This window comes from Malaya genurostris, chromosome 1 (genome assembly GCF_030247185.1).
Source record: "Malaya genurostris strain Urasoe2022 chromosome 1, Malgen_1.1, whole genome shotgun sequence".
Taxonomy (NCBI): domain Eukaryota; kingdom Metazoa; phylum Arthropoda; class Insecta; order Diptera; family Culicidae; genus Malaya; species Malaya genurostris.
Genome location: NC_080570.1, coordinates 90,454,123 through 90,477,080, shown reverse-complemented (window position 1 = coordinate 90,477,080; position 22,958 = coordinate 90,454,123). Strand labels below are relative to the sequence as shown.

Here is a 22,958-nt window from a genome sequence, read left to right as displayed (position 1 = left end):
AGTTGAGGGATTTTGTCAACCGAAGGAAATCTTTTGGTTTTGATGTGGAACACTTTTTTTTCTATATAGGGGTGCAAATCAGAAACTCAAAGAAAAGTACACGTAGAAATATGGTCATGTTTTAAACTCTTACAGTTCAGTATATTTTGTATCAATTATTAATATTATTATATTTGATTGGAAATATTGCTAAGATCCGATTTGAATGTATCAAGCCACATATTTTCAATTATAAATGATTGAAATTTTGATCAGTAGCGAGCAGTGTCGTATTTTGTCTGCTAAAAATCTCTGGCATGTCGGATTTCCCTGCCATAGACGACGGTTTTGAAGCAGTAAGCGATATATCAAAGTGAAAGCATCGATCTGATTGGTCAGTCGATGCAAAAGCGAAACTGTTGAAAGCACGCGAATCTATAAATAGAAGGGAAATTATAGCGAACCTTTCAGTCCTACGCATAGCATACTAGAGGTAGGTTGTTGCTAGACAGCAAGACAAAAAGTGCCATAAAACGATTTGAAGTTTAAATTGGTATACTCAGATCTTGTGTCATGCAAGCTCGGTTGAAATTCCATGTTATGTCGTTTCGCCTGCGAAATTGACAACTACCCTACGGTAAATTTTGAGTGCTTAAGATTAATTTCTAATTTATATAAGGTGAACTCAATTGATAATGAGCAATAGTTTATCGCTTCAACCAAAATCGCAGAATGGTAGACAAACTTAACGCTATAAAAAAAATGCTTGCATACAAAACTCGAACACAAGCTTGGCACAAGCTGTATTTGATTCATCTGGAGAAAGGCTCCATCACCATAAGTCAACTGAAAACGATAAAATCCATATTTCATATAATTATCAAATGGCAAAAGTATAAACCGGTACATCGGTCACACAGTACAAGAACTATTTGAACTACGGCCATAGAGCGATGAATTGCCACATGAAATGTCGGTAAACAATTAATCCACAGAAGGATGAAATTAATTTCCCACGGCTCCTACCGAAGAGGGATATTCCAAAGGGCCGCCGCTTCCTCACAGCAATCCAAAAGATTCAGCCGCTGGATCACAATAAGATTCTTCTTCCAAAATCCCTCCTGGATGGGGCAATAATTAACCACAAGTAAAGGATAGCTCTGGTGACTTATTCTCTGCTGAACAACTGATCGTTATTTTTGAAACAATGACAACAAAACTACGAAACTGCAGAACCCAGTTAGATCAAATCAACGCCTTAGGCAAATTAATCATCGAATATGCAATATAATGAGTTGGTTGTAGTAAATTGGAATGCTTGCTCACTCAGGAGCAAAACTGCTGAATTATCCGACTTTCTTGAAGAGAAGAATGCCGATATTGCTATTTTAACTGATTCTTATTTTTATTTCCAATTACAGAATTCACAGGCTCGACAGGACAACAACCAGAGGAGGGGGAGTTGTCATTGCCATTAAGGTGAAATGTAGCGTCATAAAATGCGCGCAAAATTTTATCCGCTTCAGTTGAACGAACCGTCGCACAAAGCATATCAAGAAAAACGGACACATAGAAACAAAAACTTTTTTCAATGATTGAGCGCAGTGGGTTTATCTTTCGTTATATTGACTTGTAAAAGAGACTGGACGTAATGTATTTTTGAATCCTTCACAATTTAAATATATGCTAATTCAATCGTTATTGTTAGTGATTACGCTTACACTAGAGCTATAAATCATGAGTAATTATGAATGACTAACATGAAGCTATATGTATATGTATTGACCAACTTGCTAACCATGTATATGTCTGAGTTTAGTAGCAAGCATGGATTCTCCTTCAAAAGAACGATTGAAGACGAGATAACATTCAAGTATTTTCGATATCTTTGCCAGTCGTTCACCAGGCCCTTCCCGCTGATGAGATAGAATTTACGTAAAAGTATTTACTTGACTCGCATGATAGAGCGCGGTCGAATTTACTTATCGAATACATTCAATGCCAATATATTCCATTCTAATTGACTTTCATTATCATCTTCGAATAAGTAGAAAGTATTATTTCTGTTGAGTCAATAGGATCGTAGTACTAGCCATGTAATCGAAGCTATGCTATGAGTCGGCTGCCAAGTCTGTTAAAACAGAAAAGCCAAATTTCTCAAAAAGAATGTAATTCCAAGACTTCCACACCCAGACATTTTCCTGGTGTGGATTCAGTATTCTCCCAATACGGTTCCGCCACTCCTTGTCTGTTGAAACAAATGGTCATATTCAACAATAAATCTAATACCAAGACCTTGCAATTCATTGAACTCAACAGAATTGGACATTATTAGCATTATAAATGACAGTTAGTTAGAAAATAAACGATTCCTTACAATACTCATTTTATTGTATTCAAGTCGTTTTTATTTCAACACAAAACCCAATGCTGCATAAATTCGCGTCATTATTTTATATCTATTTTTTGCTCACGATATAATGCCACCGTGCCCACCGTGCATTTCTCACACCACCTCAATACGAAACAGCAGCGCGCAAGCAATAAAAAAAATGCAGAAAAGTTTATGTAAAATTTTTCTATTTTCGGTTGTTTTCGCTAAAATTTTATAATTTTGAGTTGCATTTTCAGATTCTTTGTGAAATTCTGCTACAAACACTACTTTTCAGTTCTAAAATCATCCCCGTGGAACGGAACAGTGACCGTTTATACATTTCAAAAACCAATTACGGCTCGGCAAAGCAAAATTTCAAAATTCTAAGAATACTTAGTTATGATAAATTTGATTTCGAAAACTTAAGTGTTTTTGGTTTTTCGAAAATCGGTCTAGTTTTTGAATAATTAATCAAAAACGCGATTTTCGCATTCCGCTACATTTCACCTTAAACTATCCATTCAGTACAGGCTTCTGCCTGCCTTTAAATTGCAACTTGTAGAAGCCATCGGAATTGAGATTACAACGACGATGGGACCCATCATCATTATTGCAGCGTACTGTCCCAAACAAACCAATCATCGAGATGGTACGTGTGCATCATTGAAGATCTGGCTATGCTCACTCGACAACAGAACAAATTCGTCATTGCTGGGGAACGCACGGCATGAGCTGTGAGGAAACACAAGACAGAATCGAAATGGATTCGTACTTGCCGAAGATTACGAAGCTGGACAGTACAACATCCACGCTCCGGATCAACCAACGCGACTTTCCAGATCGGGAGTTCATTCCATTTTGGATATATTCATCAGCAACATCGCCATAGACAGCTCTCCGGTTGTCTTCAACGAGCTCTCTTCCGACCACTTTACAGTAATACTGACGTTGCGATCTTCACCAGAAACCATGCCTATTCAACCTCAGAGGAACTATTATCGCACTGACTGGGTCCAATTTCAACATATCGCCAATCAACTTATTAAGGTGAAATGTAGCGTCATACAATGCGCGCAAAATTTTATCCGCTTCAGTTGAACGAACCATCGCACAAAGCGTACCAAGAAAAACGGCCACATAGAAACAAGAACATTTTTCAATGGTTGAGCGCAGTGGGTTTACCTCTCGTTATATTAACTTGTAAAAGAGGCGGGACGTAATGGATTTTAGAATTCTTCACACTTTGAATATATGCTGATTCAATCATCATTGTTAGTGATTACTCTTATACTAGAACTATAAATCATGAGTAATTATGAATGATTAACATGAGGTTATATGTATATGTATTGACTAACTTGCTAACCATGTATATGCCTGATTTTAGTAGCAAGCATCGATTCTCCTTCAAAAGAACGGTTGAAGACAAGAGAACATTCAAGTATTTTCAATATCTTTGCCAGTCGTTCACCAGGCCCTTCCCGCCGATGAGATAGAATTTACGTAAAAGTATTCACCATTAACGTTTTTTCGGAAGCGACTTTCGGAATTGTATAGCATGATGAGTCTAGAAATGTCTGTTTCAACGATAACGAACCGAAGACCAAACAGCCTCTGGCCTCCGGTGCCAGAAATCAACAATAGTTTAATAATTTCTTAGATTACATTATTGGAATACATTCCAATTATAACTAATAGTTCATCATACCATGTAGTTAAAATTATTTAGTGAATCTTTTCTCAAGCACATATTTGGGGCACGAAATTGAATATAAAGTTATTTCGAAGTTCCTTATTATTCAATCGATTTTGAAAGCAAAATCAAGCGTTGATTCATTGTATTCATAATAATTAAAAACCAATGAATTCCAATAAGTTTTCCATGCTGACTGGCTCGAAGCTGGCCCTCAATGTTTATCACATTGTTTGTATAAATGACAGCTACTTAGAAAATAAACGATTTCTTACAATACTCATTTTATTGTATTCAAGTCGTTTTTATTTCAACACAAAACCCAATGCTGCATAAATTCGCGTCATTATTTTATATCTATTTTTTGCTCACGATATAATGCCACCGTGCCCACCGTGCATTTCTCACACCACCTCAATACGAAACAGCAGCGCGCAAGCAATAAAAAAAATGCAGAAAACTTTATGAAAACTTTATCAATTTTCGGTTGTTTTCCCTAAAATTTTATAATTTTGAGTTGCATTTTCAGATTCTTTGTGAAATTCTGCTACAAATACTACTTTTCAGTTCTAAAATCATCCCCGTGGGACGGAACAGTGACCGTTTATACATTTCAAAAACCAATTACGGCTCGGCAAAGCAAAATTTCAAAATTCTAAGAATACTTAGTTATGATAAATTTGATTTCGAAAACTTAAGTGTTTTTGGTTTTTCGAAAATCGGTCTAGTTTTTGAATAATTGATCAAAAACGCGATTTTCGCATTCCACTACATTTCACCTTTATATCGATTTGCTACTAGATTCCCCGATGGAAATCGATGCGGCCCTATCTTCCTTCCAACATTCCAGTCGCTCGTGATAGAACGGTTCTAGTACAACATATGCCGAGTTCCTCTCTTCAAATTGACAGTATCACCAAGAAACTCATCCGACTTCGAAATATCTGCCAAAGGCAGTATCACCGAACTGGCATCCTAGATAAGAAGCCCGCTCATAACACCTTAACTATGATAATCCAGGAAAGGATAACTGAGCTTCGCAACAGGAACTTACAGCAAAAGCTTAGACAAATTCTCCCACATTCAAAGCCCATCTGATCCATAACGAAGGTGCTTAAGAAAAAACCGAAGCCTATTCCTCCTCTGATGTCACTCCAGGATGCAGCTGAAGTAATATCTTTGATCACACCAGTGGAGAAGGCAAATGCGCTAGGCCAGCAGTTTGTGTGTTCTCACAATTTAGGAATCAACATTGTTAGTCCACATGAAAGAGCCGTTGCTGATAGCGAAGCTGGGGTTGACCAATCAAACAGCTTGGTTCCTGAGGAAAGTAGAGTCACTGCGAATGAGCTGATGGCTACTGTGAGAAAATCCAAAAATATGAAGGCCCCCGGTTTCGACAGCACATTTAACATTGAGCTGAAACATTTGAGTATTCGCTCATTTGTTTTCTTAGCAAAAATTTAAAACAAGTGCTGGGAGCTTGGCTACTTCCCTTCAATGTGGAAGTTAGCTAAAATTATCCCCAAGGAAGTATCCTAGGTCCCATCTTGTACAACATTTTTACATCAGACATCACACCTCTTCCGAGTGGTAGTGTTCTGTCACAATTTGCTGATGACACTGCCATTCTTTACAAAGGTCGTGTCATTAATGCTCTGAAGAATAAACTACAGATAGGTCTGGACGATCTAACTGAATATTTTACATGCTGTAAAATTGTGATCAATGCAGCAAAAACTCAGGTCATATTGCTTCCACATTCAAGATCTCCAAAACTTGTTCCATCAGATGAATGCCAAATACGATTCGGTGATGAGGGCATCCAATGGTCCGACGAAGTTATCTATCTAGGACTCACCTTTGACAGACATCTGATATTCAGGTCACATGTTGACAAAATCGTTCAAAAATGCAGCATACTCATTAGGTCTGTGTATCCGCTGATTTGTAGAACATCTAAACTGTGCCTGCAGAATCAAATGGCTGTCTATAAATCATCTACCCCGCAATTGAATACGCAGTCCCTGTTTGCCGGGGCTGTGCACGAACGTGCAAACTTAGGCTTCAGAGCATTCAAAGTAAGATCTTAAAAATGATTATAAATCTACCCCCTTGGACAAGGAATTCGAACAATACTGAACAAAATTTGAAGAGAGGTGCTCAATCTCTGTAATACAAATAATTCAAAATTTGTACGTATTAGGTTAGGGATAACTAAGTAGGTAGATATTTTATTAATAAATAAAATAAATATTATGATTAAACATGAGTATGTCAAACAAGAGTAACTAAAACACCATTATTAATAACGAGCTTGGACGACAGGAACAGAACATGTTAAGTCATGTTGCAATAGGGCAAGCAAGTGAATTGCGTCTCCAGAGTCCGAAGCGGCTCTGACAACTCACTTTTCTCGGAGATGTCTTGACCGATATTTTCAAACAACTTCTTCACATTTTATACTGCATAACGATTCGCATTGCATTGTATCGTTTTTGTTACATTTAGTCTGGATTCTGTCCATGTGGTTCTTAGAAGCAATATTAGACTAGAATATTATGCTTCGTAAGCAGGCCCGTACCCAGGATTTCGTTTCGGGAGGGCCCAAGATAAAAAATGTACCTAATTTTTGGTGTGCCTCTTACGGGTGTTTTTAACAGGCACTTTAAACTTTTCCACTGGATCTATTATTGTATTACATTTGTTTACGTTTACTGGCTTGTTATTTCTGCAACACATGCCTCAGGCCTTCTAAATAATTATATATCTGTTTTTGATTTCGGGAGGGGCCCGGGCCCCTCGGGCCCCCCCTCTGGGTACGTGACTGTTCGTAAGGCTATAACAGTTTCTAACCATGCAATTAGGTTACACGATTATTCTTTGGTTCAATAATAGGGTCTAAGGGCTTATGTCGAGAGATAGTTCATTGTGTTTAGTCATATTTAATGAAAAAGAAGTATCTATGATTATCATGTTAACGCCACTTTCAACTGAATCCATTTACGAGCCACCGTTTTGCTCGTATGTAAATGGAGATTCTAGTATGCACACTACCCCATTTTGAGCCGTACAACATTGAAGTGATGCTTTCGAATCAAGTTGAATGTGATAAATCTATTAACAAACCATGGAGATACAAGTGCTTCAAATTAAGTCCGAAAAATATATGCCCTGCTAGCTTAAAAAAAACCTGTTTTAATCCATCTAGTGCTGTAATGATGCCTTTCTCATATCAATCATACTATCATATACTACTGTGGTATTCTTCAAAATAGTTTTCTTCGATTCTTGAAAGATTCACCGGAATTAGTTAAAGTGCCCGTTTACTGATAATGACTACCGATTGAAGTAGTTTTTTATCAGATTTATAATTTTTTCACGTTCTTTGTTTCGGCTCTTTAAGTGATGGTATAAATTTTTTAACCCACTTTACCCTTTACTTCTGGTACCAGATGGCGGATCCGGATGAAATTCAGAAATTCTGTACAAGACCACAGAAACTTTCATTAAAACCTAAGTTTATGAAAATTGGTCAAACCATCGCTGAGAAAATTGAGTGAGATTCATTTGAGAAAATACTATTTCCACTATTTCTTGTGCCTCCGGAATCGAGAACTATGAACCAAGATAATCAAAATCTTTTTTTTTCGTCTTCTGATAATGATTATCAAATGGAGTAGTTTTGGGGTTAGTTTAAATTTTTTTCCGTTTTTATCGCCAACGAAATTTTTACACACTTTACCCTATAATTCTGGAACCGGAAGTCGGATCTAAGTTAAATTTTTTTTATGGGACCATAAGACCATTCATTTGAATCAAAGTTTGTCAAATCGGTCACGCCATCTCTGAGAAAAGCGAGTAAGTAATTTTAAATTGGAAATTTTACACTAATCATCTTATAATTCCGGAACTGGAAATCGGATACAGATGAAATTTCAGAAGCTTTGTAAAGGACCATCAGACCATTCATTTGAATCTTAGTGAAAATCTATCAAGCCTATCTGAGAAAAATTAGTACACATATTTTGATTTTTATGCATATTTTGCCCCATAACTCCAAAACCGAAAGTCAGATCCAAACAAAACTCAAACCAATGAGTGCAATAAAGATAGAGATAATTATCTGCAGATATATAATGCGCTGTAACCGGAAAATTGCTAACACTACTGTGCCATCTAACGGCTACTAGCCACTAGATGGTACACTACTACTAAGAAGGATTTTGAACTCACGGTTGTCTTTTCTAAACACAAAATAAAAAGAATCCTAAGTATTCTGCTATCATCGCAGCTATCCTTTCTTACAATCATTATTCGCTTCGTTGAACTTTACGAAAGTAATTTTCATATACGAAGTCAAAAGCTTTTAGTTTCGGAGACCTAAAATGCGAAATAGAATACCCAGCACTTCCGAGGACACCAAAACCTCCCAAGAAGCCAGATAACATACCAAGTGCTGGATTTCTAAAATTCACTGACATTGTGGACTTCTTATTCTCTACTATAAACATTTCTGACCTCCTTAAGAGGCTTTTGATACTTTTGTTCCAGTAGTTAAAACGTTTTCGATGCAGTTGGCTGCAAAATGGCTCCTTATTTTAGTGATCGTATCCTTCGATGGGTAATTTTTCGAACGAGGTCTTGGATTTTGCTTTCCTGTATCCGGAAATTTTTCGAAAACATGATTCTCTTGCGTTTAGACAATTGGGTCGAGACTAATGGCTCGCTTTCAGATACACAATTTGGTTTCTGCAGGAGCGATTGTCTTGAGTTGCTCTCGACCGAAATTTAAATGGCATTTGCTCGTAAAGAACAAATGACATCAGTTTTCCTTGACATCAAGGAGGTTTCCGATTCAGTTTCTATAAAAATGCTATCTGAGATATTGCATCAGCAAGGTCTTTCACCAGTTTTGAATAAATTTTTGTATAATCTATAGTCCTGGAAACAAATGCATTTTTTACAGGGTGATTATTCGACAATACGATTCAGTTACATGGGTCTTCCTCAGAGCTCATGTTTAAGCTCCCTTTTATACAATTTCTACGTAAACAATATTGATGAATATATCAACATATCATGCACGCAAAGACAAATTGCCGACGACAGCGTTGTGTCTATTATAGGACCCATACTCTAGACAACTTGTCATCATGGGCTCTTCCGATAGGTATCGAGATCTCCACGGAGAAAACTGAGCTGGTTGTATATTCAAGGAAACGAGAACCAGCACAACAATAGCTTCAACTAAGGGTTGAAACCATAACTTAGGCTTTCACATTTGAATATATCGGGCCCTGGTCCGACTCCGAAGTCACCTGGGGATGCCATATTAGGTATCTGAAACAAAAATGCCAACAGAGAATCAGCTTTCTTCGTACCAGGAGACCTGATCAGGTTTTACCATACAACGATATGGTGATGCCGTCTCTTCACCATCTCGATGTCAACGAATAATATCTTTGTCGTTCTTAGTCATTTCGTTCTCATACCCCCTTTCAACTCCGTTTTTCACAACATTTACTTCTCTATAATTCTTTCACTCTCTTCGGCAGCGTTACCATCATAGCTCACGGAAAGCCGCTTCAGTCGATAATCAACATGAGGGTCCCCTGCCGGGTCCTCGTAGCCTGAGGGTGTTTCCCGCGGATATACAGAAGGATGCGGCAACTTTCGATATGTTTCCACGTCACCAGGATGATTCCAACAACTTTTCATATCTACCGCCCACGGAGGACCACTTTCGTCGATGAACGGAGGTCACCCGTCGAATCTTGAGGCCCAGGGGTGTTTCCCGCGGACCCACAAGAACAAACATGTAGCCATTCCCATTTTTATTTGCGAAATGAAAATTTCGCTATATAAGTTAAACAAATTATACCATATTCTAAACTTTTCTGGAAACTTTCTAAGGTTCTCAAGAAACCTCAGATAATAATTCCTGCGTTCAATGAAGGAAATCAAATACTTCTTACAAATGTGCAAAAAGGCTCAAAAACTTGCTCAGCAGTTCGAAAGTGTCTACAGTTTTAATTTAAACGTTGTGCGTCCTATTGAAAATGAAGTCGCACTGAAACATGATCATATTTCAAATCAAGTGTTGTTACAAGATGACATTACAGAGACGAATTTTGATGAAATTAAGACAATCATTAGGAAACTTAAAAACATGAAGGCTCCTGGTAATGATGGAGTCTTTAATATTCTTATTAAAAATCTTCCCGATGTTGCCTTGAGACTCTTAGTTAAAATTTTCAACAAGAGTTTTTCATTAGCTTACTTCTCTAGGAGATGAAAAAACGCTAAAGTAATTCCCATCCTCAAACCTGATAAAAACCCAGCAGAAACATCAACTTATCGACCAATTAGTTTACTTTTTTCGATCAGTAAACTTTTTGAAAAAAATATCTTGTTGAGAATGATGTCTCATATAAATGAGAATTCAATTTTTTTACCAGAGCAGTTTTGGGTTTCGTCATGAACATTCAACTACTCATCAAATTGTCAGAGTAACGAACATGATAAAAGCAAATAAATATTCTGGGTTATCCACTGGAGTTGCTCTTATAGACATAGAAAAAGCATTCAACAGTGTTTGGCACAAAGGTTCAATAGGAAAAATGTCCGACTTCCAGTTTCCTGCTTGTTTGATTCAAATGATTCAAAAGTATTTAACTAGTCGTTTTTTAAGGCGTATATTTATACCCGGCTTTAACCAAGTTGCGGTTGTTTGCCGGGAACTGACCGTTCTCTCCAGATTAGTTATAAAAACTGTAAATCTGAATTGCTACCCGTACGAGTAGATGTTCCGCAGGGTTCGAGCGTAGCTCCAATATTGTATAATATTTTCCCTTCTGATCTTAAAAATCTACCCGTTGGTTGTCAGAAATCGCAATTCTGTGACTAGAGATCTAAGAGTGATCTGCGGTCGCCTATAAAGAAGTTTAAATATTTTCAGTGATTATCAGCCAAAACACCATTATTTATTTTTCCTCATAAGTCAAGAGTTTCTTTCCTTAAACCAAACAATAATCACATTATCAAATAGAATTGCTTGGAATTGACATGGTCTGATCAAGCAAAATACTTAGGTTTAACGTATGACAAAAAACTCACTTTTAAGGATCACATGGAAGGAATGCAGGCAGTGTAATAAATATATTAAATGTTTATATCTTCTTATGAACAGAGATTCTAAGCTCTGTCTAAAGAACAAAATATTAATTTGCAACAAATTTTCCGACCAGCCATGCTTTATGCAGTACCAATTTGGTCAAGTTGTTGTTCTACCAGGAAGAAAACGCTTCAAAGGATTCAGAATAAAATTTTGAAAATGATTTTGAAGCGTCCTCCCTGGTTTAGTACAAATGAGTTACACAGACTCACAAATATAGAACCATTAGATGTAATGTCACATAATATTATAAGTAAATTCCGACAAAAATCGATCCAATCTTCAATTGAATCGATTCGCTCTCTGTATTAGTTAGGATTATTAGTGTCGGTAGGATCCATAGTACCAGCCATGCAATGATTCAGTACACTAAGAATCGGCTGCGAAGTCTGTTGAAACAGAAAGGCCAAATTCCACAAAAGTAAGTTAGTATATAAGTTCTTTTCCTCCATTACCCAATACAAGTAGGTTTACAACTTTCCCTACACAAAAATCATAGAATTGCGGAAGCAAATGATGTCCTAATGGTAATATATATCATGTATATAATAGGGCTCAAAAGTCACCACTTGTGGCTGAACACCCAACTTTAATCTTGATAATTTAAGTTTAACTCACATTTCAATAAATATTTATTTAAAAAAAACGATTCAGTATAACTCCGGATCAATCCATCAGATTTCAACTAAAAAACTTGGGACAGATACTTATTGCACTTGGAAAGTAGTCACAAGGGTATTTTCATATCCATGGAAGGAGCAGTAACTGTTCCTAGCTGGAAGATTTTAGGTTAACCTGATTGAATTTTACGAAAATTGAAACTTCTTGACCAGTACAGATAACACACTCGTCTCAGAGGAGCTGCAGAGTATTTCCAGTGGAAAGATGTAGCAAGTGTACCTCACAAGGAGGGAGAGAGATCAAAGGTCTAATTGATCTAATTTTCCGTGAAACGAGCCCCTCACGAACATAGTTAGATACATTCTTGCAAATCAAGGTATTGGGTGTTCTCATTAGTTGATTTTAACAACAAAATTTCCAAAATAACTATAAAATTAGTTAAAATTGAGAATTCACTTTGCTGAAAAAAACTCTTATTTTTAGATAATGTGTTTGGTTGGCGAATATTCTGGACACAAACCAGCAATATTTCAATCCAGTACGAAATTCTCGTTGACAACAAATTTTGTTATTAAAATCAGAAAATTTGTTTCAATTTATCTATCACCATCATTACTGAAGGGCAGGACAAAGAAAACAAAAATGAAATTGGTTTTATTTACAAGTTTATTAGCTAAAAACTCATGAGAAGTGTCAAAGCAAAACAATCCATTAAATAGCTAAAAGGGACAGTCTTGTTGAAACTGTTTGCAAATTGTTCAGATGTTTTTCGCATGTGTTACGATATATCCATATATAAATTTCTAAACCGATATGTAAAAATGACGTAAACTCTTAGTGGGAAGTGTATTTATTTAGAATTTGTGCGCATTTAAAGCGATTGTGCGTAATAATGTTTTTACGGGGGAACAGTGAAGTGAGTTTCGAATATTGCACTCTAATTGTATATGTCAAATGATGTTTTTTGTATCTTCCAACCTTCTGGGCTACGCTGTCCGGTGTACTACTTGTACCGAGTGCTCAAAGTTTTCAGTGAGGTAGTCAATTTCGCGAAGTCGAATGAAGAAAACAGCAATTGAGAAGAAAAATTTTCAAAAATAAGTTTATGTTTCGCTTATGTCTTTTTCTCCAATACAACATCGTATTTATACCTGCCAATATAGAAAAGATAATCGTGACTGAAATTTTGTTTGGTAGTAGTGTGCCATCTAGTGGCTAGTAGTCATTACGGTGTTAACGTTTTTTCGGTGACAGAGCGCCATATAGCTGCAAATGGCAGAAACCAATTCAACCATTTATGTTGGTTGAAAACAACGTTTTATTTCTCTAATCCAACTAAAAAATTAGTTGAATGGATATGAAGCGTGCCTTAGCTAAGAAATGACAGCACGTTTAATTGGTGAATTCAACTAAAAAAATAGCCATTTCAACAAATATTTTATTATTATTAAGGGAATTAGAATTAGAAAATCTAAATTAGCAAAAGTAAGATTTTTTTAGTTGTCTCAAAAATAACTAACTAAAATCAGAAAATCAACTAATTTTTTCGCCAAAATGCTGATTTCGGTCTTTCCGTGCAGGAATCCGAACAAATTAGCTCAAGTGGTATGTTCCCCTGGTGTACTTTTGGTATGCTATGTACTATTGGAATCAGATTGCCGAAATCGGTAAATATATCTGCTTCTCCATATTCATTAGGGATCTTCATATACAGTAACTTTGCATCCGTGTATCATACTATTAAATGCAGATTGTCGACATTGGTGAATGTCTCTGCTATTTTATACATGTTACTCAATTTTCTTAAAGATATTAAAATTAATGTTGGCGAAAATATTTTCATATGAGAAAAGTACGATAAATTGCGGTTGAAATTAATCGTTCTTGTACCGATTCTAGATTTATTTGTTATTGAGCACGATCGACAAGAAAATACGCGTGAGACTACAAAAACTGCACGTGCTTCACTCATATTCAAATGAAAGGTTTTATGTTTTACACCGAGGGTGCGGCTCAATGCATAGGGCGCTGGTCTGCAAGACAGTTGCCGTATGTTCGAGCCACGACCTGGAAGGATTCTTAGTATTAGTAGGATTGCTGAGAATCGACTGCAAAGTCTGTTGAAACAGAAAGGTAACCATAAAAAGACTTTATGCGTGCTACAACAAAATCATATTCCAGTGAGTGATATACCATTGAGTGAACGTTATAACTGTGGTTATTGAATAAAGGACGTCATCCGACATGAATGGTTATCGTGTTTGGTTAAGAAATTTTTAACTAATTCGAACGGATCCGGTGGGATGGGCCCCATAGAAAGAACTAAGCCCGGTGGAGTTATGATGAGCCAGCGTTGTGACGACTAACTAAAGGAATTCTCATTTACGGTAACAATTATAGAAAGACTGCTTTTTACGGAACTATAACTACGATGAATAAGCGGACTGAAAGTGTGGCCTGATGGAAAATTTTCGCGCGTATGTGGAACTTTCTCTCTCTCTCTCTCTTTCTCTCTCTCTCTCTCTCTCTCTCTCTCTCTCTCTCTCTCTCTCTCTCTCTCTCTCTCTCTCTTAAGATCACTCAATTACAAATGTAAGCGGACAAGTGGCCATGAAAATGAAGATGTCGGGTGATGAACGTTGGGGCCACCTAAATGGCGGGGCCCAAAATACACTAACCCTACAAGTGCCCAAGAATCGTAACTACCTGAAAAGTTTCAGGAACAGCTTTTAGTGCAGGATTTACTGGAGCCCGCGCCACTACGGATCACATATTCGCGATAAGACAAGTACTCCAGAAGTGTCGTGAATACAACGTACCCACGCATCACCTATTCATTGACTTCAAATCGGCATACGACACAATCGATCGAGAACAGCTATGGCAGATCATGCACGAATACGGTTTCCCGAATTGGTCAAAGCAACAATGGATAGAGTGATGTGCTACGTCCGAGTAACTGGGACGCTGTCGAGTCCCTTCGAATCTCGGAGAGGGCTACGGCAAGATGATGGACTCTTTTGTATCTTGTTCAATATTGCCCTGGAAGGTGTGATTCGAAGAGCAAGGATCGACACGAGTGGCACGATCTTCCGAAAGTCCGTACAACTTTTTGGCTTCACTGACGATATTGATATTGTGACACGTAACCTTGAGAAGATGACGGAAACCTACATCGGACTGAAAGCTGAAGCTAGGCGTATCGGACTGGCCATAAATGCGTCGAAAACAAAATACATGAGAGAAAGAGGCTACGCCTCCAACACGAATGTTGATAGACGGTGACGATATCGAGGTGGTTGCCGAGTTCGTGTATTTGGGCTCACTGGTGACCGCCGATAATGACACCAGCAGAGAAATTCATACACGTATTTTGGCAGGGAATCGTGCCTACTTTGGACTCAGAAAAAAACCCTTCCATCGAGAAAAGTACGCCACCGCACGAAATTGTCCATCTACAAAACGCTCATTAGACCGATTGTTCTCTATGGCCACGAGACCTGGACTATGTTGGCAGAGGACCTACGCGCCCTCAGTGTTTTCGAAAGAAAGGTACTGAGGACCATCTATGGCGGAGTGCAGATGGAAGACGGAACGTGGAGACGGCGTATGAATCACGAATTACAACAGCTGCTAGTAGAACCACCTATCGTACGGACAGCTAAATAATGGGCATGTCATAAGGATGTTGGACGACAGCCCAGTGAAAATGGTTCTTGAATCTAATCCGACTGGTACAAGAAGAAGAGGAGCGCAGCGAGCAAGGTGGATCGATCAAGTGGAGGGTGATCTCAGAAGCATCCGTGCCTTGAGTGGCCGGCGACGAGTAGCCATGGACCGAGTTATGTGGAAACGTATGCTTGATACAGCAAAGGACAGGCCTATAGCTGTTAGGTAAGGTAAGGTAAGTTGAAAGTGAGTATTAAAAAGACATTTGAGTGAGTGCATCATCTTTATCGGAAAAGTAGCTCTTCTATACAGTTGATCGAAGAAGATATACGTATGATCAGATAACGCTGGTTGGAGGCCATCCAGACGAGAAAATTTACCAACTAATGCGAATTGTTGCTGCGACATATTTACATCGAAAACCTCCTCTCTTCAAGATCTGACATAAGTTGGACGATTACCTGCATTGACTATGTGCAGATTTGTACTGCTCATAAACTCAAACAATATGATATAACCTTTCTGGTGTCATCACTGGGCGAATATTTGTTAGACAGAAAATACATCAAACGATAAACGTATTTTCTGTCTATGCCATTAATAGTCAGTTTAACTGTGACAGCACAGATATCTCGAGTTGTGAGCTCAAATATAAGATACATCGATAGCACTATTTGCAAGTACGCATGCTCGAGACATTTCAAGTGAATTAGTCACATAATTGAGAGCAATGAAAACAGAGCCTCATAACATTGCAATGTAGGAGTTCCATTTTTATAAATATGATTCTGGAGCTCCATCTCCGCCTGGCTATAGCGAACTATGAAAAGTTTGTGGGATATTTTAAACATGTATTTACAAAGAGTTGTGAAGAATAATGACTTTCACTGTGTCAGAGCATCGCTGTCGACATTATATTATATAGAGCAAATCTGTCGACATTATATTATTTGTATTATCGAGCATATTTTTTCGAATGCCACACGGTTTACCTGTTTGGTGTACTCCTGGGACGTCGTAATAACGTCCATTCAATGATATCACACATAAAGCCTTTCATTTGAGTAAGAGTAAAGTACGAGAAAATTAAGAGCCGTTCTATAGTATGATTCTCTCGGGTATTTTCAAGTAAATGGCGCTCAATAACCAGTAAATCTAGAACCGGTACAAGAACGATATGTGTCAACGGCAATTAATCGTTCTTTTTATTTGAACAATATTTCACTAAAATTGGTCTCATCATCTTTAAGAAAATTGAGTAAAACCCACAGGAACATTTACCGATTTCGACAATCTGATTTGAATAGTATATACACGGATGCATAGATTAAGCATAGTTGCTGCATATGAAAATCCCTAAGAAAATTGAGAAGCCTTAAAACTCACTGATATATTTATTGATTCTGACAATCTGTTTCGAATAGTATGACGACAAATTAACGTACCATTGGAACCAATTCGTTCTGATTCCTGACAACACGGCGATCGACTGAAATTAAGATAAAGCCGGGTATAAATAAATGATATAATAATAATAATTCCTGAATACTTCAATCTTAACTTCGGCCTATTCTTTACTACTAAAATTTTTCTATTTTGAATTTTCGAAAGGTAGACGGAGATTCAGTTTAATCAAAACATATGTTGTGTTGATGGCCGATTTATATGCAGAAAATATAACTTTTCAAACGAGCCTCTAAGATTGTTGAAAACGGTTCAGCCGTATTCGAGAAAATTTAGCGCGAAAAAAACAATGTGTTTGGTGCTCGCTCATGAGGCTCGTTTTCTTCTATTCATCAGCTGACCCCATGATTTAAGATGTAATTCGTTAAACGATGGTAAAGATGAAACTAATCGCTGATTTAAACAAACGCACTCACTTATACAGAGCATCATTGAAACCAAATTTTTATGGTATTGATGGTTCTCAGTTTTGATTTTACAGTACCTAACTTTAATTTCGAGTTTTAAAAAGTGAGTACTGAGTTTGGCATCGCCGTACTGAGCTATGCTGGTGAGTGTATGTTTACATTACAAAGTAGCCAACATATCTAAGATTTTTGGTTTAGTTTTTGCTGGTACTCAAAACGAGCACGAGCAACGATCAACACATGTTTTCGTATGCTGCACATCACGTTCAGAGCAGTAGCCAATTATGTTTAGCTTAAGACTAGAAATTTAATAGTATACCGTATACATCACGATACACTTTGGTTTTTGTTTTCGTATAAAAAACCGAAGTGTATCGTGATGTATACGGTATACTATTAAATTTCTAGTCTTGAGCCAAACATGATTGGCTACTGCTCCGAACGCGATGTGAAACATACGAAAACATGTGTTGAGAGTTGGAGTTGCAATGACATTGATTCGAACATCGGTAGCCCATGGCAACTCTAGTGGACGGGAATACAAGCGAGACAGTTTCATAAGAGTCTGATGCAATGTGTTGATGTATAAACATATCAAATCTCAACTCAAAAATCGTCTCTCAGTGGGTTCAAATATTTAACGTAGCTTAGCGCTCGTCTGCTGATTGTTTGGCACTACGATGTTTAGGCGATGCTTTCTCTATCCAAATTTCTGAGTGATACTACTGAAACCGGTTAGCAAGTGAGCTGAACTGACTGATGATAAAGTACAAAAATTATTGTTGCCAGTCTTGCTCATAATAAATGAATGATTAAATAATTAAATAAATGATTAAATGAATTAATAAATAAATAAATAAATAAAAATAAATGAATAAATGAATAAATAAATGAATAAATCAAGAAATAAGTGTGTTTCTGCGCTAGCGTCGCATTATCGACAAGAATCCCGAAACCAAAAGTACCAAATTGAGAGAAAAACAAAACTTTTATAAGATACCCACACGTACACACACAGTCATTTTCTGATGTCGTCCGGCTCGACGAATGGTATATAACATTCAGCAATTCAAGATTAGAGTTCGACAGGGGAAGGAAAGGTTGGTAAACGACTGGACAATGCGCAATTCAGGCCCCAATGTGGTTCATAGCCTCTTGTCCAGTAACTCCTATCTCTACCTCCCCGCGGTGCCGGCTGGGGTGCGAGTAACCATAGGAAAGATCGGGTTACCAACCCCGGTGGGACCTTGGTCGTATGCTGACAGGGAAGAGGGGGCTTGCTTTCTCTTTACAGAGAGCAAGCCTACCCGAGCGTCTGTTCCCCATGTTGGGGCGGCTCGAAACAGCGTCTGTCCTCCATGTTAGGAGCGGCTGATTACCGTCCTAGTGTCAGTGTGGGACTCTAAACAGTGCTGACACGATGGCCCTCCGGAGAGACAGAAGGTTGGTGCAGGCCTAACAAGCCACTCGGAAAACACTTGTTACGAATCGGAGAGCCTGCACGAGGTAACAACACTCGTCGCACAGGAACACCGGGATTCAATCTCGAGCAGCTACGTAGCGTTCGTACTGCAGAGGAATACGCGCAACAACTGAAGCAAGTGCTACCCACGGAAGAGCCGCTTGGCGCGGCGACTCTTGAAGACGGCTGGAGGAATATAAGATCCGCTGTGAGTAGCACTGCTTCAACCGTACTAGGTACGAGGTTATCGAATCGAGGAAATGACTGGTTTGACGGCGAATGTCAGCAGTTGGTCGAAGAGAAGAATGCAGCAAGGGTCAGGATGCTGCAACACCGCACTAGACCGTACGAGGAACGATACAGACAGGCACGGAACAGGCAGAACACGGTTTTACGGAGGAAAAAGCGCCATCAGGAAGACCAAGATCGCGAAGCGATGGAATTGCTGTACCGCGCAAATGATATAAGGAAATTCTACGAGAAGTTGAACCGCTGAAGTCGAGGTTTCACGCCACAGGCCGAAATGTGCAGATACGACAGGTGGAAGCAGTACTATGACGAACATCTGAATGGCGAATCACAGGATACAGAGAACGACACAGGAATTAATCTGGGTGCACGCTCAGTCGACGACAGATTCCCCGCGTCTGATCTGACGGAGATAAGTGAGGAGATCGGCAAACTGAGAAACAACAAAACCGCGGGCAATGACCAGTTATCAGGTCTAGCCAGTGCCTCTCCTCCATGCTCAAACATGGAGGAGAGGCACTGGCTAGACCGCTGCACTGGATGATTTCTAAGATTTGAGAGGAGGAGATTCTACCGCAGGAATGGATGGATGGAGTTGAATGTCCCGTCTAAAAAAAGGGGCGATAAGCTAGATTGTTGCAATTACCGCGCAATCACATTGCTCAACGCCGCCTACAAGATACTCTCCCAAATCCTTTGCCGTCGTCTATCACCAATAGCTAAGGAATTCGTAGGGCCGTACCAAGCGGGATTTACTGGAGCCCACGCCACTACGGATAACATATTCGCGATAAGACAAGTACTCCAGAAGTGTCGTGAACACAACGTACCCACGCATCACCTATTCATTGACTTCTAATCGGCATACGACACAATCGATCGAGAATAGCTATGGCAGATCATGCACGAATACGGTTTCCCGGATAAACTGACGCGATTGGTCAAAGCAACAATGGATAGAGTGATGTGCTACGTCCGAGTATCTGGGACGCTGTCGAGTCCCTTCGAATCTCGGAGAGGGCTACGGCAAGGTGATGGACTCTCTTGTATCTTGTTCAATATTGCCTTGGAAGGTGTGATTCGAAGAGCGAGGATCGACACGAGTGGCACGATCTTCCGAAAGTCCGTACAACTTTTTGGCTTCGCAGATGATATTGATATTGTAACACGCAACCTTGAGAAGATGACGGAAACCTACATCGAACTGAAAGCTGAAGCTAGGCGTATCGGACTGGCCATAAATGCGTCGAAAACAAAATACATGAGAGGAAGAGGCTCTAGAGAAGAAACACTACGCCTCCCACCACGAATATTGATAGACGGTGACGATATCGAGGTGGTTAACGAGTTTGTGTATTTGGGCTCACTGGTGATCGCCAAAAATGACACCAGCGGAGAAATACGGAGACGTATTTGGGCAGGGAATCGCGCGTACTTTGGACTCAGAAAAACCCTTCGATCGAGAATAGTACGCCACCGCACGAAATTGACCATCTACAAAACGCTTATTAGACCGGTTGTTCTCTATGGCCACGAGACCTGGACTATGTTGGCAGAGGACAAACGCGCCCTGTTTTCGAAAGAAAGGTACTGAGGACCATCTATGGCGGAGTGCAGATGGAAAACGGAACGTGGAGACGGCGTATGAATCACGAATTGCAACAGCTGCTAGGAGAACCACCTATCGTACGGACACCTAAAATCGGACGTCTACGATGGGCTGTTCATGTCATAAGGATGTAGGACGACAGCCCAGTAAAAATGGTTCTTGAATCTAATCCGACTGGTACAAGAAGAAGAGGAGCGCAGCGAGCAAGGTGGATCGATCAAGTGGAGGGTGATCTCAAAAGCATCCGTACCTTGAGTGGATGGCGACGAGCAGCCATAGACCGAGTTAAGTGGAGACGTGTTCTTGATACAGCAAAAGACACCCCAGGCCTATAGCTGTTAGGTAAGGTAAGTAAGGGAAAGGCAAAAATTGAATTGGTTGGTGATATATCGTTTTGAAAAAAATCCACCATTTGATACATTGCATTTAAAAATATAAATTCATGGGATCCAATGAATAAAAAATTGGGATGACAATTATGAGTGAACCTGAATATTTTTGTGTGGCGTTTTGAATTTTTCAATCGGATTTCCGATGTTATGCTGCTTTTTGTGTGGATTTCCAAAAATTATGCGTTTTTTTTACTGTTTTTTGAAATCATGCGAATTTTCATATGTAAATGTTTTGTACCCCCGGCTTTAAGAAATACTTAGACACAGAAGTTGTTATGCACTTTTTCTTTCTTCTGTTTTTTTTTGAAAATTATATTCGTTCATGTAATTTGTAAGCTTAAGTGTTTTATGTTATAAAGATATTAAAAAAAATGTAACATTATGTAAATTTTCATGTGGATTTCCGAAGTTATGCGGTTTCTTTTTATGAGGTACGTGTTCCCCGGAAAAGAATACTTCAGTGTAATAACTCATAAGAAACTGGAAAACGCAAGTAACACTGATTTTCCAGACATATCATCATATAAGTAATCTTGTAAAGTAAATTTAAATACTCACCAACCGCCTTGTCGAGTAAGTGTGAAACCGAATCTCGAGTCTCGGTCTACCGATACACGTATGCCAATGATACCGAGTCCTTGGGGTGTAACCACCTGACCTCGCATAACCGATACACGACTATAAATAAATATAAAATAAATTAACTAGAGTTTAAATGTATGTGAAATTATTTGACTAACAAATTAGTGTAACATTTGTGTAGCTTAGTTTCAACTATATTTAGTATGAATATAAGAAGTGTAATTTTATTTAAAGAACTAAAAACCTTGTTATTTTGATGACCGTTTTAAAGTTTAGAGTATTTACACATATAAATATATAATACGTAATGAAAACAAATGAAAAGATTAGAAATAAACGAAAGCCGTTATTTTATTAACTCAATTTTCAGATAAATAAATAAACTGGTTTTGAGTTGAGTCATTTGGGTTAAGAATAGGCCAATAGAAGATAGGCTTGTTAAATATCTATAGTAAATGAGTACAAAACAAAATTACTTGCACTTGTTAAATTTTCGAAAACAAATTCAATGAATGTTGATCAATCACCACCATGTTTCATACTTTTTTGAAAATTAAGAAATTATAAATACACAGGATGAGCGAATGGATTTATAAATTCATGTATGGACTCAGGCGACGATGTGTACATGTTGCTTGCGATGTAAGATCATTCATTGGTAGAGAATATAATTAGTACATCTCTATATATGGTATACACGTGCGATGAACTAAATGATCAGATTTTCTTCAATATGATGAATCGGATTACTGGGTAGCTTTATTGCGGAGCACAGTACCGTGGATTAGAAAAGTTGTTAATGTTTGAGTACTATACAATTTTACTTTTATGAAATCTTAACAGAAAGTGTTAATCATCATTTAACGTATGAAAATTAATAGATCGTCGTGAGAAATTCTCATTTGTATTGAACACATTTTTTCAAATTCCCGATTTTTAAAGATAAAAATTCCCGGTTTTTGGAAAAGGCTCAAATCACTTCTGTTTAGTATGTTTTATATTCTTCAATTAAAACTTTAAACAGATATCCCATGTCCAAAAACGATCAGCCAGGATTGATTGAGGATTGAAGTACTTTTCAGGCATCTTGAAGTATAAATAGGAAATACTCATTATTACTTGTGCATATAAGAAAAGCGTAGAGCATTTTTTAGCCTTGAAGGGGTTTTGGTTACACGTAACCGATTTTTTCCGAGTGCACTTGACTGTTTTTATTATTTCTAATTGATATACATTGATTGAAAATAAATCAATAAGGAAAAACAATTCCAAAAACGGAC

General features: G+C 38.2%; 1 protein-coding gene across 9 annotated transcripts in view; it reads right to left on the bottom strand.

Moving 5' to 3' along the window:
• The window catches only part of LOC131440691 (teneurin-a), a 337,735-nt gene that overhangs the window by 123,730 nt on the left and 191,047 nt on the right, over positions 1-22,958 (bottom strand). For all 9 annotated transcript variants that reach the window (XM_058612195.1, XM_058612198.1, XM_058612196.1 and 6 more), the window contains one exon: positions 21,655-21,774. In XM_058612195.1, coding sequence (XP_058468178.1) covers positions 21,655-21,774 — 120 coding nt within the window. The remainder of the gene's footprint in view (positions 1-21,654; positions 21,775-22,958) is intronic.